The sequence below is a fragment of the Ranitomeya imitator genome, chromosome 2 (genome assembly GCF_032444005.1).
Source record: "Ranitomeya imitator isolate aRanImi1 chromosome 2, aRanImi1.pri, whole genome shotgun sequence".
Lineage (NCBI taxonomy): Eukaryota > Metazoa > Chordata > Amphibia > Anura > Dendrobatidae > Ranitomeya > Ranitomeya imitator.
This window is the reverse complement of record NC_091283.1, coordinates 803,231,600-803,248,174: the sequence shown is the minus strand read 5'-3', so window position 1 is coordinate 803,248,174 and position 16,575 is coordinate 803,231,600. Positions and strand designations below refer to the sequence as shown.

The 16,575-nt window shown below is 40.4% G+C and overlaps 1 protein-coding gene across 1 annotated transcript in view; it reads left to right on the top strand.

The window, feature by feature from the left end:
• Positions 1 to 16,575, top strand: part of PDE6C (phosphodiesterase 6C) — an 83,029-nt gene that overhangs the window by 17,676 nt on the left and 48,778 nt on the right. Inside the window, exons 2-9 of the mRNA XM_069753767.1 lie at positions 3,686 to 3,838; positions 6,199 to 6,288; positions 10,035 to 10,175; positions 11,189 to 11,263; positions 14,258 to 14,322; positions 14,414 to 14,480; positions 14,768 to 14,815; positions 15,037 to 15,186. Coding sequence (XP_069609868.1) covers positions 3,686 to 3,838; positions 6,199 to 6,288; positions 10,035 to 10,175; positions 11,189 to 11,263; positions 14,258 to 14,322; positions 14,414 to 14,480; positions 14,768 to 14,815; positions 15,037 to 15,186 — 789 coding nt within the window. The remainder of the gene's footprint in view (positions 1 to 3,685; positions 3,839 to 6,198; positions 6,289 to 10,034; positions 10,176 to 11,188; positions 11,264 to 14,257; positions 14,323 to 14,413; positions 14,481 to 14,767; positions 14,816 to 15,036; positions 15,187 to 16,575) is intronic.

The following is a 16,575-nucleotide window of genomic DNA, read 5'->3' as shown; positions in this document are numbered from 1 at the left end:
TTTAGAGTATTCGAAAAGTTTGTCCCTCCATCCAACAGTGGGCCAAGCCAAACAATTTTGCTGGATCAGTCAATGACCTGATGTGTATGGACACAGCCTGACTGTCCTTCAACATCAGCCATCAGAGGAAATAAGGATAGGCCATATTGAATTTCAACATGACTAATCGTTTAGTTTCCTGGGAGCAGCCAAGAAATGTGAATACCTTGCAATTGGTTTGGTGGACCAAATCGTCTAAAAAAATGTATCTGGAAATAGATAATGAATAATGATGCAATTTTGAGCAGCTTTTTTTGTGTGCCCTTACAATTAAATGTGTATAAAGCTTCTGTGATGTATATTAATCAATTGGTAATGGATGAAATAGATAACTATGTTTTTGATCTCAGTGGTAGCAGAGCGAAGACAACAAAGTGCTATATGCCTACTTGATGGCAAAGGTCCGGTGGGCGTTAAAGTATCCCGGGTTCTTGGTTGTATACCCTTCCCAACCCTCCTCCTTTGCTCTTGAGTAATGGTTTTAGGGTCTTTTGTGTCATATTTATGCAATGCAGAGGGTACTAATAGAGTAGTTCAGTAAGAGCCAGGGAAGGAGTTGGGTATGGTTTGTGAATGAATGAGAACCTAGGGAATAATTAGATCAGCAAAATAGGTATAGATCTTGACGTGTGTTAGTGGTCCGAATGAGAGAATTGAATGACAAATTATTTTTATGATAGATATTATAACTTGTTCTAGGGCCAAAGTCAAAGCAAAAAGGATCTTGAATTCTAATTTCTGAGTACCTCCAACATTCAGGGGACTCTACCTTTCCATCTCCATCTCACGTAGTCCGCTCTAAACTTCCTGTCTAAAAAGATTGTTTAATGAGTATATCATTGTGGCATTGTTATGTATGTATTATATCACTATATTATGTAGGCACTGTACTTCTTTTGGCAAACAAAGGAGTATTTATCTACAGGACCAGGCACAATTATTTAGAAGATAGTATGGCAATGCAATGTCAAAAACTGGAATCAATTTCTTTCACCCTGTGTTCCCCACCAATCATGATCCAGCCCTAATATCATATTGAGCTTTCCACCAAATGTGAAAAGCTGTATATAATATTGTGTCCAGTTTTCAATACCATCATTTGAACATCACATTCATCTTAATTGTGATGCATCTCTGCAACATGTGCAAGAAAACATTTCAGGAAAGAGAAGGAGATCCAGCTCAACGAAATAGTGAAAAATCCATCGTTTATTTCACTTAAAATATAGTGAAAGGACAAAACATCAGCATACAAAAAAATATTTTAAAACCAAGGTCAACGCGTTTCCGGTGACTAAGCACCCTTAATCATGATACCTGGTACAAGACATGTCTATACTTTTATACTAGTATCCGGTTATCGCTCCGGTGCTGCAATTGGTGGAATTGTCTAATCAAGCAAAAATAGACACACATGATAATGGAAGCAAGACAGGCTTGATAGAAAGACAAAAACAAATGTTTAAGTTAAACAAAAAAGCAGAGAAAACAGAAATAGCATAAGATACAAAAACTATATACAAAATGAAAAATGAAATAACATTACCATAATCATTGAATAAATCCAAAAATATAATGGTAAAATAATATGTACAGTGTCATATGTTGTGAACCCACATAACAATATAAAGCTTGAGTTGCTAGATATTATTTGTAAACCCTCGGAATACTAATAAAATGCCCTAGTACCTTTATACATAGCGGGTTCACAAACAACTATGAAAACAGCCAAAATAGGTTGGAGCAAGTAGGTAAAAGCACAGCTGCAGACGCCGTGACAATGTAACAGCAGTCGGCAAACAGGGGGAAACAAAAGGGCAGATTGATAACTATTAGCCTCACAAAAGAGTCGATAATTATGCGGGAAATATAAACTACAAATTTAGTAACTAGATGTCAAAAAAGCGACTTCATTGTTTGCAAACCCTCGGAATACTAATAAAATTCCCTGATACCTTTGAAAGTAGCAAGCTCACAGACAACCATGGATGGAAAAAAAAAACAATCAATGGCAGAGATCTCCCAAACAGGGAGTTGAAACAGCTGAAATAGGTAGGAGCAAATAGGTAAAAACACAGCTGAAGACGCCGTAACAATGTAACAGCGGCCGGCAAACAGGAGGGAACGGAAGGGAAAATAGATAGCTATTAGCCTCACAAAAAAGTTATTGATTATGCAGAAAGTATAAACTACAAATTTGGTTACTAGATGTTAGAAAAACAACATCCTTATTTGTGAACCCTCAGAATACTAATAAAATTCCTTAATATCTTTGAAAGTAGCGGGCTCACAAGCAGCTATGGATGAAAAAGCAAAACAATCTATGGCAGAAATCTCTCAAACAGAGAGCTGAAACAGCCAAAGTAGGTTGGAGCAAAATGGGTAGAAGCACAGCTGAAGACGCCGTGACAGTGTAACAGCGGCCTGCAAACAAGGAAAAAAAAAAAAGGGGGCGAGTAGATAGCTATTAGCCTCAAAAAAGAGTCATTTATTATACGGGAAATATAAACTACAAATTTAATTATTAGATGTCAGAATAGTAACTTCATTGTTTGTGAACCCTCAGAAAACTAATAAAAGAGCATGAGATCTTTCCTTTTATTTAGACCATGTGGAATTCTTGTACCAAGTTTAAAGATCCACCATGATTCCCTGTTTCTCAGGGTCACCTCAATGTCTCCTCCTCTAAATGGTTTATGAATTTTTTCTATCGCATAAATTTTAAGTGACTCAAGGTTAGAGTGATGATAATTAATAAAATGTTGTGAAACTTGTGAGGTGTTCCTATTAGCACTAATATTTTCAACATCATAAATATGTTCACGAATACGTGTTTTTAAAGACCGTATGGTACTCCCCACGTATTTAAGATGACATGCCATGCACTCCATGATGTATACCACATTTTTGGTGTTACAGTTCATGAAAGTCTTAATGGGATAAACATTTTGATTACTGGCATCAGTGAAATTATGGCATTTACCCGAAAATTTGCAAGTTTTACATGCCATCGCACCACATTTAAAAAAGCCTTTCGTGCTGAGCCAATGAGAGGGTTGCGCAGAGTGGGCATGAAGAGAACTCGGAGATAAGCTCGAGCCCAAGAAAACATTTCACAGACAAATTAACAGGACGAATGATCCATTATTATTATTATTATTATTATTATTATTTATTTATATAGCACCATTGATTCCATGGTGCTGTACATGAGAAGGGGTTACATACAAATTACAGATATCACTTACAGTAAACAAACTAACAATGACAGACTGATACAGAGGGGCGAGGACCCTGCCCTTGCGGGCTTACATTCTACAGGATTATGGGGAAGGAGACAGTAGGTTGAGGGGTGCAGGAGCTCCGGTGTTGGTGAGGCGGTAGCTCCGGTGTTGGTGAGGCGGTAGCTCCGGTGTTGGTGAGGCGGTAGCTCCGGTGTTGGTGAGGCGGTAGCTCCGGTAGTGGTGAGGAGGCAGCGGGGTCAGTGCAAGCTGTAGGCTTTCCTGAAGAGATGGGTTTTCAGGTTCCGTCTGAAGGATCCGAATGTGGTTGATAGTCGATCCATGACACATCTTGGCCATCATACCTGTATACAACTATTGACATTAAAGAATATGCTTAATCTTTAATATTTTTCTTTCTGCAGAACACACACTTCTCTGACTTTGTGGACAAGCAGACCGGCTTTACGACAAACAATCTTCTGACTACACCCATCATGTATGGAAAAGAGGTTCTAGCAGTCATAATGGCCATTAACAAACAGCAGGCCGACGCCTTTACCAAGGAAGATGAAACTGTAAGATAACAAACTATTGTGTACAAAAGTTTTTGACAGGTGTTGAATTTTTTTTGCAAAGAATACTTTAAAAATTAGAAGTGTTAATAGTTTATTTTTATTAATGAACAAAATGCAAAGTGAATGAATAAAAGAGAAATCTAAATCAGATTGATATTTGGTGTGACCACCCTTTGCCTTCAAAAGAGCATTCTAGATACATTTACACAAAGTCAGGGATTTGGTAGAATTATCAGGTGAATGAGAAACCAATTATACTAAGCAGGAGAGAATGATCATTTTTTCCATACGTAATACATAGGTTCAAAATCAGTCATTAACTGAAACAGAAACAGCTCTGTTGGGGGTTTAAAATTAGGTTAGGAACAGATAAATGCTACTACAAAGGTGAGGTTTTGAAAGACAGTTTAACAGGCCATACACCATAGAAAGACTAAGCTCAGTAACAAGACACAAGGTAGTTATTCTGCATCAGCAAGGTCTCCACAGGCAAAAATTTCAAAGCAGACAGGGATTTCAAAATATGCTCTTCAATCTTTTTTGAAGAAGCACCAAGAAATGGGCAACGTTGAGGACTGTAAACACAGCGGTTGATCAAGGAAACTTAGTTCAGAAGATGAAAAACACATCTTTTATGTGTCTATCTTATCTAAATCATTTTTATAAATGATCTAGATAAGGGAACTGAAGGTAAACTAATCAAATTAGCAGGAGATACAAAGTTAGCAGGGATAGCTAACACTAGAGAAGACAGAGAAAGGATGCAGAAGGAGCTAGATAAGCTTGGAGAATGGGCAGCGACCAATAGAATGGAATTTAACAGGGAGAAATGCAAGATTTTGCATAAGGGCAAGAAAAATTAAAATTACAACTAGATTATAGGAGACATAGAACTAATCAACAGCACGTGTAAAAAAACTTGCATATACTAATAGATCACAGACTGCACATGAGTTAACAGTGTGATGCAGAAGCAAAAAAGGCAAACACATTTCTAGGATGTATTAAGAGAAGCATACAGTCTAGATCACATGAAGTAATTATCCCCCTCTACCCCTCCTTGGTCAGGCCTCATCTGGAATACTTTGTCCAGTTCTGAGCACCACCATAATAAAGACATTGAAAAACTGGAGCAAGTTCAGAGAAGAGCTACCAGGATGGTGAGCAGACTGTAAAGTATGTTCTACGAGGAACGATTAAAGGATCTGGGGATGTTTAGTTTGCAAAAAACGAGACTAAGAAGAGACTTAATAGCTGTCTACAAATATTTGAAGGCATTTCACAGTGTAGAGGGATCATTGTTATTCTCATTCATTTGCACATGGAAACATGAGGAGCAATTGAATGACACTGAAAGGGAGAAGATACAGATTAGATATTAGAAAAAACCTTTTGACAGTTAGGGTGATCAGTGAGTGGAACAGGCTGCCACAACAGGTGGTGAGTTCTCCTTCAATGGAAGTCTTCAAACGGAGGCTGGACAGACCATCTGTCTGATATGGTTTAGTGAATCCCGCATTGGTCAAGGGACATGATGACCCTGGAGGTCCCTTCCAACTCTAACATTCTATGATTCTATCATTCTATGATCATGCTTATTTCCCTATGAAATCGGAAGATCTCCAGCAGTGCCACTAGCTCAGAACCTCACCCATCTACTGTTAGGAGAAGTCTGGCCAGAAGTGATTTTTACAGAAGAATAAAGCCATGCCTTCAACATACAAACAAGGATATAGTTTGGGCAGAAAAATGGCAGCAAGTCCTCTGGAGTGATGAGTCAAAAAGTGAAATATGTGTCTAACAGAAAGAAGTTTGATTTCTGAAGGGCAAGAGAGCAATACAATAATCAGTGCCTGCAGGCAACAGTGATACATGGTGGAGGCTCCTTGTAAGTTTGGAGCTACAGTTTAAAAAAACGGAGTTGGGTTTTGGTCAAGATTAATGGTGTCATTATTGCTGAGAAATACAGGCAGATACTTATTCATCATGCAATACCATCAGGGAGGCATCTGATTGGCTCCAAATTACCCCAATGACCCCAAATATTAAGAACTATCTTCACCGTAAAGACGTTCTCCAAGGTCTGTGGAATAACCTCAATAACTGTGTACAAGCGTGCATAGAAGAACTGCTTTTTTTTAAGACAAGTGGCGGTCAAACCAAATATTTATTTAATGTAGATTTCACCTTTGCACATTTTCTTTGCATGATACAAATAAACATTTCAATTTCTAAAGCATTTTTACTGTGCAGCATTTTTCCACACCTGACTAAAACCTTTGAACAATGCCGTATATTTTATTATTAAACCTTATATAGACATGTGTTATATATGTAATATATTTCATCTATTATTGCAGGTCTTCACCAAATACCTGGAATTTATATCTGTTGTTCTAAAACAACATCATATCAACTACCTTTATAACATTGAATCCCGAAAAAGTCAAGTAAGTAGATGTGCTTCTAAAAAAAATGGCAGCATGCAACCCAAGGTGACTGACGTATATTGGTTTAGTTTGGTTGATGGGGGTCTGACAACTTGGATACTCCCAAATTGGCAGGACAGAAACTTTCATCCCTGTTAGAATGGAGCAGCAGTACGAAAATGCAACGTACGCTCCTTTCATTTCCTTTGGCACTGTTGAGCGCTGTGCTCTTTTTTTTTTCCTGACAGGCCCATAGAGAATAAATGTCATAGACAGATAATACCTTGTTTTCACTAGATAACTTCCCTAACGACCCCCCAATTTTTTTTCATTTTTGCCCTTATGCTTTTCATAGACATAAGACATAATATTTTTTTTCACTCACGCAGCTGTATGAGGCTGGCTTTGACTATACTGTATATATATATATTTATGCACAGTATATCACAAAAGTGAGTACACCCATCACATTTTTGTAAATATTTTATTATATCTTTTCATGGGACAATCTGAAGATCTTACCCTTTGATACAATGTAAAGTAATCAGTGTACAGATGGTATAACAGTGTAAATTTGGTGCCCTCTAAATAACTCAACACACAGCCATTAAATGTCTAAACTGCTGGCAACAAAAGTAAGTACACCCTAAGTTAACCCCTTTTTGCCATCGGACGGAATAGTACGTCCGATGGCAGATCCCCTGCTTTGATGTGGGCTCCAGCGGTGAGCCTGCATCAAAGTCGGGACATGTCAGCTGTTTTGTACAGCTGACATGTGCCCGCAATAGCGGTGGGTGGAATCACAATCCACCTGCCGCTATTAACAAGTTAAGTGCCGCTGTCAAACGCTGACAGCGGCATTTAACTACCGCTTCCGGCCATACGGCCGGAAATGCTCGCACCGGTGACCCCCGTCACGTGATCGGGGGTAATCGGTACGTTGGCATAACAACCAGAGGTCTCTTTGAGACCTCTATGGTTGTTGATGCCAGATTGCTGTGATCGCCACCCTGTGGTCGGCGCTCATAGCAGTGCTGCAATTCTACTACATAGAGGCGATCTGAGCATCGTCTCTATGTAGCTGAGCCAATCAGGCTATGCCAGCTTCTAGCCTCCCATGGAGGCTATTGAAGCATGACAAAAGTAAAAAAAAATGTTTTAAAAATTTGAAAAAAAAAAAAAAAAGTTCAAATCACCCCCCTTTTGCCCCTTTCAAAATAAAACAATAAGAAAAAAATCAAACCTACACATATTTGGTTTCACCACTTTCAGAATCGCCCGATCTATCAATAAAAAAAAGGATTAACCTGATCGCTAAATGGCATAGTGAGAAAAAAATTAAAAATGCCAGAATTACTTTTTTTGGTCGCCGCGACATTGCATTAAAATGCAATAAAGGGCGATTAAAAGAAAGTATCTGCACCAAAATGGTATAATTAAAAATGTCAGATCACAAAAAATGGAGACGCTACGGGTATCGGAAAATTGCGCAATTCTTTTTGTTTTTAGCAAATTTGGGAATTTTTTTTTCACCACTTACATAAAAAAGAAACTAAACATGTTTGGTGTCTATGAACTCATAATGACCTGGAGAATCATAATGCCAGGTCAGTTTTAGCATTTAGTGAACCTAGCAAAAAAGCCAAACAAAAAACAAGTGTGCGATTGCACTTTTTTTTGCAATTTCAACGCATAATCTCTGGCTGTCATGCCGACGCATCGCTGTCCTACGATCACGTGACGGATGGCCAGAAGCGGTAGTAAAAGCCGCTGTCAGCATTTGGTAGCGCATTTAACTAGTTAATAGCGGCGCGTGAATCGCGATTCCACCCACCGCTATTGTGGGCACATGTCAGCTGTACAAAACCGCTGACATGTCCCAGCTTTGATGCGGGCTCACCGCCTCAGCCCACATCAAAGCACGGGATCTGACCTCGGACGTACTATCTCGTCTGAGGTCAGAAAGGGGTAAAAGATGATGCACAAGAAAGCCTTCAAACACTTTGCTGAAGACAAGCAGACTAATGGCATGTCTTACTGGAATCATGTCCTGTGGTCTGATGAGAGCAAGATAAACTTATTTGGTTCAGATGGTGTCAATCATGTGTGGCTGCAACCAGGTGAGGAGTATAAAGACAAGTGTGTCTTGTCTACAGTCAAGCATAATGGTGGCAGTGTCATTGTTTGGGGCTGCATGAGTGCTGCCGACTGTTTGGAGCTACAATTCATTGAGGGAATCATGAATGCCAACATGTACTGTGACATACTGAAACAGAGCATGATTTCCTACCTTCAGAAACTGGGCCTCAGGGCAGTATTCCAACACTCCTCCAGGAGGACCACTGCCTTGCTTAAGAAACTGAGGGCAAAGGTGTTGGACTGGCCAAGCATGTCTCCTGACCTGAACCCTATTGAGCATCTGTCGGGCATCCTCAAATGGACGGTGGAGGAGCGCAAGGTCTCTAACTTTAACCAGCTCTATGATGCTGTCATGGAGAAGTGGAAGAGTTTTCTAGTGGAGAGTGAAGGCAGTGCTTGAAAATAATGGTGACCACACAAAATATTGAAAATTTGGATAATGAATAATGGATAGTTTGGCTCAATTTGTCCATTTTCACTTAGGTGTGTACTCACTTTTGTTGCCAGCAGTTCTGACATTAATGGCTGTGTGTTGAGTTATTTAGAGGGCACCAAACTTACACTGTTATACAAGCTGTACATCTACTACTTTACATTGTATCTGGAGCATTTACAGATGGAGAAGAGCCCACTAAAGTGATAGAAGTCCCTGGCAGAGCTGATTGTTACCTGTTATGCCCCAGGACCTCTGGTATGTTCAGAAGACACTTGATGATCAGATGATCGCCAGGTCCTACAGAAACATTGGCAGTGCTGCTGCTTCTATTCACTACATTGTGCTTGTAGAACACCATATAACTGGCTAGAGAGAAGACAGAAATAATGATAAACTGCTTTTGTCCCTTCCCCAGGGTCCCCGTATGTGCCTGTTAGCCAGGAACTGGACCTCCTCCCACTAGATTCCACTAGAAAGAGCTTTAAACCTGGGTCGTAAATTTACAATGACTCAAGATTAAAGCTCAGAACCAAGGGCTATAATTTTACGGCACTCGATCATTATAAATTTATTATCGTATTTCATTAAGAAGCAATTTTCTGACATTCATGTTACTCATGTGGAAATCTAATTGCCCTATTATACTTTAAAAAGATAGTCCAAACTTTTGACAAGTTTCACCAAAAGCTTAGGACTTTATACATTAACAACGATTCCCAGCAGTTCCCGATCCCTGCTGATTATGACCTACTGCTATGACGTTCTGACACAGACATGTGACGATCAGGGGTGGGATTAGTGATCATTTAGGCCACGGCACACGTTGAGTATTTGGTGAATTTTTTTGTAAGCAAAAGCCAGGGGCAGGTGAAAAATACATAAGTGGTGACGTGTTTCTATTATACTTTTCCTCTGATTGTTCCTCTCCTGGTTTTGGCTTACAAATACTGATGTCAAATACTGACCAAATACTGACCGTGAGACCTTAGAAGCAATGCGGCACCAAAAAGACCTAACTGGCATTCTGCTTTTATTGGATAAACTATCGTGCAGTTATATCGGATTAACACTGCAAGATATAGAAAATATATCAAAGCAAGAAAAATACAATGAAGCTGCTTTCCATCAGACAGGTATTTTTTGTCTTGCACGTACTGTAACAATGACCGTTCACCGTGCTTCCTCTCCGCAGATCCTGCTCTGGTGCGCCAACAAGGTGTTTGAGGAACTTACCGACATTGAGCGTCAGTTTCACAAAGCTCTTTATACTGTCAGAATATACCTGAACTGTGATCGCTACTCTGTGGCTCTGCTGGACATGACAAAAGAAAAGGTGACGTCTACAGATGTAATATGAAGGTTGATAAACCCAAGGCTTCATTCTAAGCACAGCATGAAGGCAGGAGAAAGTACTACTATGCTGGGTACTCAACCTGCAGGTCACAGGAGGTTTTCAGGATCAGTGCAGGATTTTTTTGTCCAACTTTATACATTAAGGGCTTGTTCACACTCTACATTTTTGTTGTTTTTTTTCCCCCACGCGTTTTACAGTACAAGCAAAGTGAATGAGATTTCTGAGATCATGTGCACATGCTTCTTATTTTTTCTTGCAGATTTGAAGTGTGTCAATTCTTACCCTTACACTTACACAATATCTATCTGTCTAGCATTTCTTTTTATCTATTAACTACTTGAAAATCCAGAATTCAAAGCTAAGTGGGTGATGAGGGAAATTGGAGTGGAACATGTGCCGCTGAAAATGTTGAGCATTCTCTTAATCAGTTTCGGGACCAGGTCATTTTCCCCAATTTCCCTCTGTTCCGAACGAAGCAAATTTTCGGGCTTTTGGTTTAAAGAGCTGTAACATCTTTTAGCCTTTGGATATTTAAATAATTCTGACCTTTTTTTCCTTCAATGTGAGTCCTAATTTTTTTGTTATTTTCACATTCTCTTTTTTTTCTTTTTTTTTTTGCCGGTATTGGTAGGAAAATATAGAAAATGCTTGTCTGTTTTTCACATTCTTATTTATGACCATCAATGATTACTAAAATAAATTTTAAAATGAGTTTCCCTCTACGTAACAATTATTATAAAAACATCAGACACTTTTTTTTTCAGTGGGATCCCGGCTAGTAATAGTAATACTGAATGGCCAGGTTCTTCTTCAGTACCGGTTGCCCTATATACTGTACTGCAGAAAGCGACTGGGTATCACATGTGATAAAATCTGTAGTTGAAAAGGAGAACATCACTGTGCAGAGTACTTAAAGAAAAAACAGAGTAGATCATGTACAGTATATTTATGATATTTGCCTTCATTGACTTTTCACTTTTTCTTTTATCTAGGAGTTCTACGAACAATGGCCAATCCTACTAGGAGAAGTACCACCTTATAAAGGACCAAAGACCCCTGATGGAAGGGTTTGTAAGGCCTTTGCTCTATGCTGCATATTGAATAATACACATATATGTTTATTTTGGCTATAAGGGCAGTTGGTGTATAATATAAACTCTCTCCTCATGTAGAATACTTCTATAGGATCCTAGAATCATAGAATGTTAGAGATGGAAGGGACCTCCAGGGTCATCTGGTAGAACATCAGTAACACAGATGCAGCTGATAAGCCACCCATAGTAATCTATGGCCCAATACTGTCCTTTAGTTTGTCTTAAATTTGAGGGTACGACAAAGTGGGACTTATCCGCTGTGGACACGATAGGTCTTAGTCCTGTTCAGGGGACCAGCATCTTGTGTTGGCATGAACGTGTCATCCAGCCAGTGCCTAAGCCAAGTGATGTGACCAGAGTAGGTAACTGAGGATCGAGAGAGGTGAGGCTATCTATGGCTAAGGCACACAAATGTATTTGGACTATGGCTATAGTTAAAAGGGAAATTCTCATCTAAGACGTTTGTGGCATTTCCACAGGTCATGGATCTAGAGGTGAGATACATTGTGGTGAGATACAGATATGCCATAAATGTTGAAAATGTGAACCCCTCCCCGTTGAGTATTGCAACTTAGGCCCTTTTTCAAACACTACGTTTTTAAATGTATGCAGAAAACATTTAACATCGGAAGTGTACCATGGTAGAAGTACAGCAAACCAAAGTGAGAAAAATTGCAAAAATTAAATGATCTGCGCAGGATTAGAAAAACCATTACTGATGTCTTCCAGAATCAGCGCCACACCGGTCCATAATAAATTAGATCATAGTCTACATGGTGACTTTAAGAACCCAAACCAGTTGACATAATTTCTTTTGAGTGTCCGGAGACTACTTATTCCTTTAGCAAGGATGTGTACAGTATCTTTGGTGTCCCTTGGTGTCATTGAAGCGCGTGAGGGATAACTCAGCAGTTAGATGGCTGTTATGATTTTAACAAATAAAGCATTAAACAGTAAGTCAACTTTTAGGGGATTTTTTAATGTGTTTCAGTGCCTTTCCTTTTAAGGAAATTGGGCGGAATTTGGGTCGTGAGACCCCAACCGATCTCTTAAAAGACCTCTTTTGAGGAGCACAGTTCAGGAGACAGAAGAGAGTTCCTTCCAAAGCCCACATGGATTGCCCCCAGACACAGGGCCACGCGTTCTCGGTACTGGGCCTCTCTGGTTCGGTTCTGAGGCTGTCACGGTGGCTAGACCCGATCCGCGACCCTGCTAAGGGGTGTCCAATAAAGGTGGTGTAGTCTGTCAGGGGTTCGTGACGCCACCTGTGGTGTTCGGTCAGGTTGACCGACGCTGCTGTAGGGTCCGCTGGGGTGATGGAATGGCAGCTGGATGGTATAACTTCCCACAGGTGAAGTATGTCCCCAGGGCTTCCCAGTAAGGTAGATGGTGATGGTGTGAGGTGCAGTCAATAACGAGGACACAAGGTTGCAGTCTCTTTACCTCTTTACTGTAGACTTCAGGATCCTCAATCCAGAGCACGTTTAACAGGGCAATCTGAGACCAGCCGGTCCAATGGGCACTTCCAGAGTTTCCTTCGCAGATGGAAATCGTTGCCTACCACTAGCGCCTGTGTGTTGTAGTCCTACCCTGCTGAGCATTCGGAATAGTCCTCACAACTGCTGTTCTCGTTCGTTCGTTCTCTACAGCTCTCTCTTTCTTTGGTTCCAGATCTTTCTAGTTCAACGTCCCCCAGGTATGTTATGGCTAGGACGCACCCGTATGACGGGAAGGCCTGGAGGTCTTCCGGGACCCCAGAGACGCCCCTCTCCCACTGTTGCCCTCTATGTCTTCGTTGGTGTTTACGTGAGACAGCCAACCTATAATTAACCTTCCTGCGGAGTTCGGAGTAAGGCCTAGAGTCAGTTACTCCCGCGGTGTTCCGGCCACCGGCTACACGCCTCAGTAGGATGTTGCCTCGGTCTCACGGCACGACTCCTACTGGTACTCCTTTGTGCTTGATCTCGTTTACACTGTTCCACAATATCCTTCCCTTCGTGTCTCTCTCTTGGATACCGCCGCGGGGTGTGCAGGCGCGGTTCCATTACGTTCTGTTCTGTTCGCTAGGCACCTGCCAGGTTCCCACGCCCGACAGGGACCCCCCTGTGTCTTCTCCCTGCAACACCCCCTGCCACGGGATGTTGCCTGAATCCAACCCAGTCAGCTTCTGACTAACTTCGTCCCCGACCCCTAGTTTTACCAGTGTGAGGAGTGGCCCAATAAATAAAGCCTTTTTCTCCCCCTAGTGGCCGGAGTGTGAAGTGTAAAGTGTTCTGGTGATACCTAGTCAGGAGAACTCCTTCAGTGCCATCAGACGTACCATCACTCCCCTTAGTGGCAGAGCGTCATACTGCAACGACCAGATCTCTGGGGCGCTGCACACACACAGTGGAGTATAGATGCTGTAGAAAGCTTCTAGATGTACTCTACTGTGTGCATGCACTCAGGGAGGGACTGTGCGCTCCGGTCTCCAGAACTGCGCACTTATAAGATGTCTGTTGAGTGATCGGTGGCGGTTTCAAGACTTGGACCCCACCGATATGCTCAGGATTAAAGGCCCTAAAACGTATACAAAGTCTCTGTATACTCTTCAATTTAGTAATATTCTTTTCAAGATTGATTGTTGTCATTCAATAGGAACCTTCACAGAGTATATAAGGGAAATGCAAATCTTTTCATTATACGGCGGTTCAATGTGATTGTAGAAAACCACCATGCATCCCGTGTAGCTCCTGACCAGCGGTCAACAACCTGCAGCTCTCCAGCTAATGTGGCGCCACCACACCCAGCGTTCCCTGGCAGCTGCCTGACAACTGGAGGCTGCGAGAACAGCTGGAATACCGCAGATTGCTGACCCCTACTTTAGACACCACAGTGTCTAACCCGTTGTTTTCTCTTGTTGTCTTCTTGAGTAATTGTCATGGACACAACTCAACTGGTGTTTTTCTTCTCTTTTTTTTTGCTCAGGAAGTTAATTTTTACAAGATAATTGATTATATTTTGCACGGGAAAGAAGAAATCAAAGTCATCCCGTAAGACATTAACCCTTTATACCGCAACCACTGCAATTGTTGGACCCTGTCATCACTCTATATTAATTCCTGTTATGTTTTGTCATTAAAGCACTCCCCCTGAGGATCACTGGTCGCTCGTGAGTGGGCTGCCCACCTATGTTGCGGAAAATGGATTTGTAAGTTTATTTCTATTATATGCATATAAATAATCCACCTGTTTCCTTTGGGATAAGTGGGATAATGTCACCGTAAAGCTAGAACAGCCTGCAGCCACCACTAGATGGAGCTAAGGAGATCATTGCATACATTGACCTCAGTAATAATGCTGTATAGAATAAATGGCGGCTGTTGGGGGACAGAATTTTAAATTAAAATTATATTAGATGCAGACCCTTTGTAAATAATAAATGCATAGGTGTCATGAATGTGATCACTTACTTGATGTTATTTTTTCATGAGTCAGATTTGCAACATGATGAACGCATGCGCCGATGAATACTTCACATTTCAGGTGAGAAAATCAATCATTTACATTCATTTTTTTCAGGAATTTATCCTAATTCTAATTACTTGTACAAAATTATATTTTACCATTATTCCGATGCAGGTTTAGAGGGTAAGTAATCTTATAGATGTAATCACATGCATTATCAGAGTCTATTCTTTCTGTAGAGATCTATTATATATCTTCTGCTGGAACAATAAAAGGATGATTTAACTTTGTCTTTTTAGAAAGGGGAGGTGGATGAGACCGGATGGACTATTAAAAATGTCCTGTCCCTGCCCATTGTGAACAAAAAGGAAGAGATTGTGGGGGTAGCGACGTTCTACAACAGGAAGGATGGGAGACCATTTGATGAGTATGACGAGCAAATCACTGAAGTAAGGACTAAACTGTGCGAATATTATATTATTATAATATATACATATATATTATTATATTATGTTATATTTATATAACAGCAACAGTTATATATATCTATATATCTGTATATTGCAATTAGACATGTTTTGTTATATACATGTTTATTTCCTTTGTGTTTACTGGAACAATACAAAAAAAAAACAGGAAAAAAGGGCAAATTGGACATAATTTCTTGCAAAACCCCAAAAATGGGCAGGACAAAATTGTTGGCATTGTTCCAAAATTATGGGTTAATAATTTTGATTCAAGCATGTGATGCTCGTTCAAATTCACTTGTTGCAAGTAACAGGTGTGGTCAATACGAAAATTACACCTGAACCCAGATAAAAAGGGGAGAAGTTGACTCAATCTTTGCATTGTGTGTCTGTGTGTGCCACACTAAGCATGGAGTAAAGAAAGAGGAGAAGAGAACTGTTTGGCCCTTCGCACCCCAGTCCAACACTGAGTGTATATATTTATCAACAAGTGGTGAATCACAGGGGAAGGAAGGAGAGTGAATAGTAGTGGTCACAGTGGACAATATGTATTTAGATACATATTAAATATAGGTGTTTAATCATCAAAAATCGATAAAATTACAAAGTGCTTGGAAAAATAAGAAATTTTGCGATTTACCTCTTATTAAAAATCCTCAATGTTCCCAAGGGCTGAGAAATGTTCTTTTCTATTGTGTACTGCTTGTTGCCAACATTAACAGCTACCTCTGCAGTCCATCAGCGATGGACGATTTCCCAGACGATGAGAGAAGCTCTTACAAGCTCCTTGCTGTTGAGCAAGAAAAACTGGATAGACAATAGGCAGAATAGGGTCATCACCGAGTTGAAACAGGGAGACAAAAGCAGTTATGCTCACCTGGGAGGTTGTGAAGTCACGACACCTGTATAAGTATCGAAAAGGCTACAGTAAACCTACTATGTGAAGAAAATGGTGAGGCTGGAGAGGAGTGTGTTAAAATCTGAGGTCCAAAGATAATCAGGAGATGGGAAATGTGGAAATGTGGTTTATTAGTTGACACGTTTCGAAGTGACACACTTCTTCATGAGGCCGAACCACAATCTGTACCACTATTGATTAAAGGTGTGCCGGAATGAGCTACATCAAGTTCATTAAGAAGTGTGCACTTTTTAATGAATTTGACGCACCTTTCAGCTGCCATGAGGCCCCGCAATGTCCACCCCTGGCCACACCACGTCTGGCTATGTGGGAGTAGCATGCTGAGACTGGAGAAAAAACGCCAAGCATTATAAAATTAAAATTATTACACAACTTCAACATTTTTATGACATCTCATACAGTTTTACGTCAGAATTCTGGTGGAAACTGTTTGATGTTTCGGGACCTTAGTA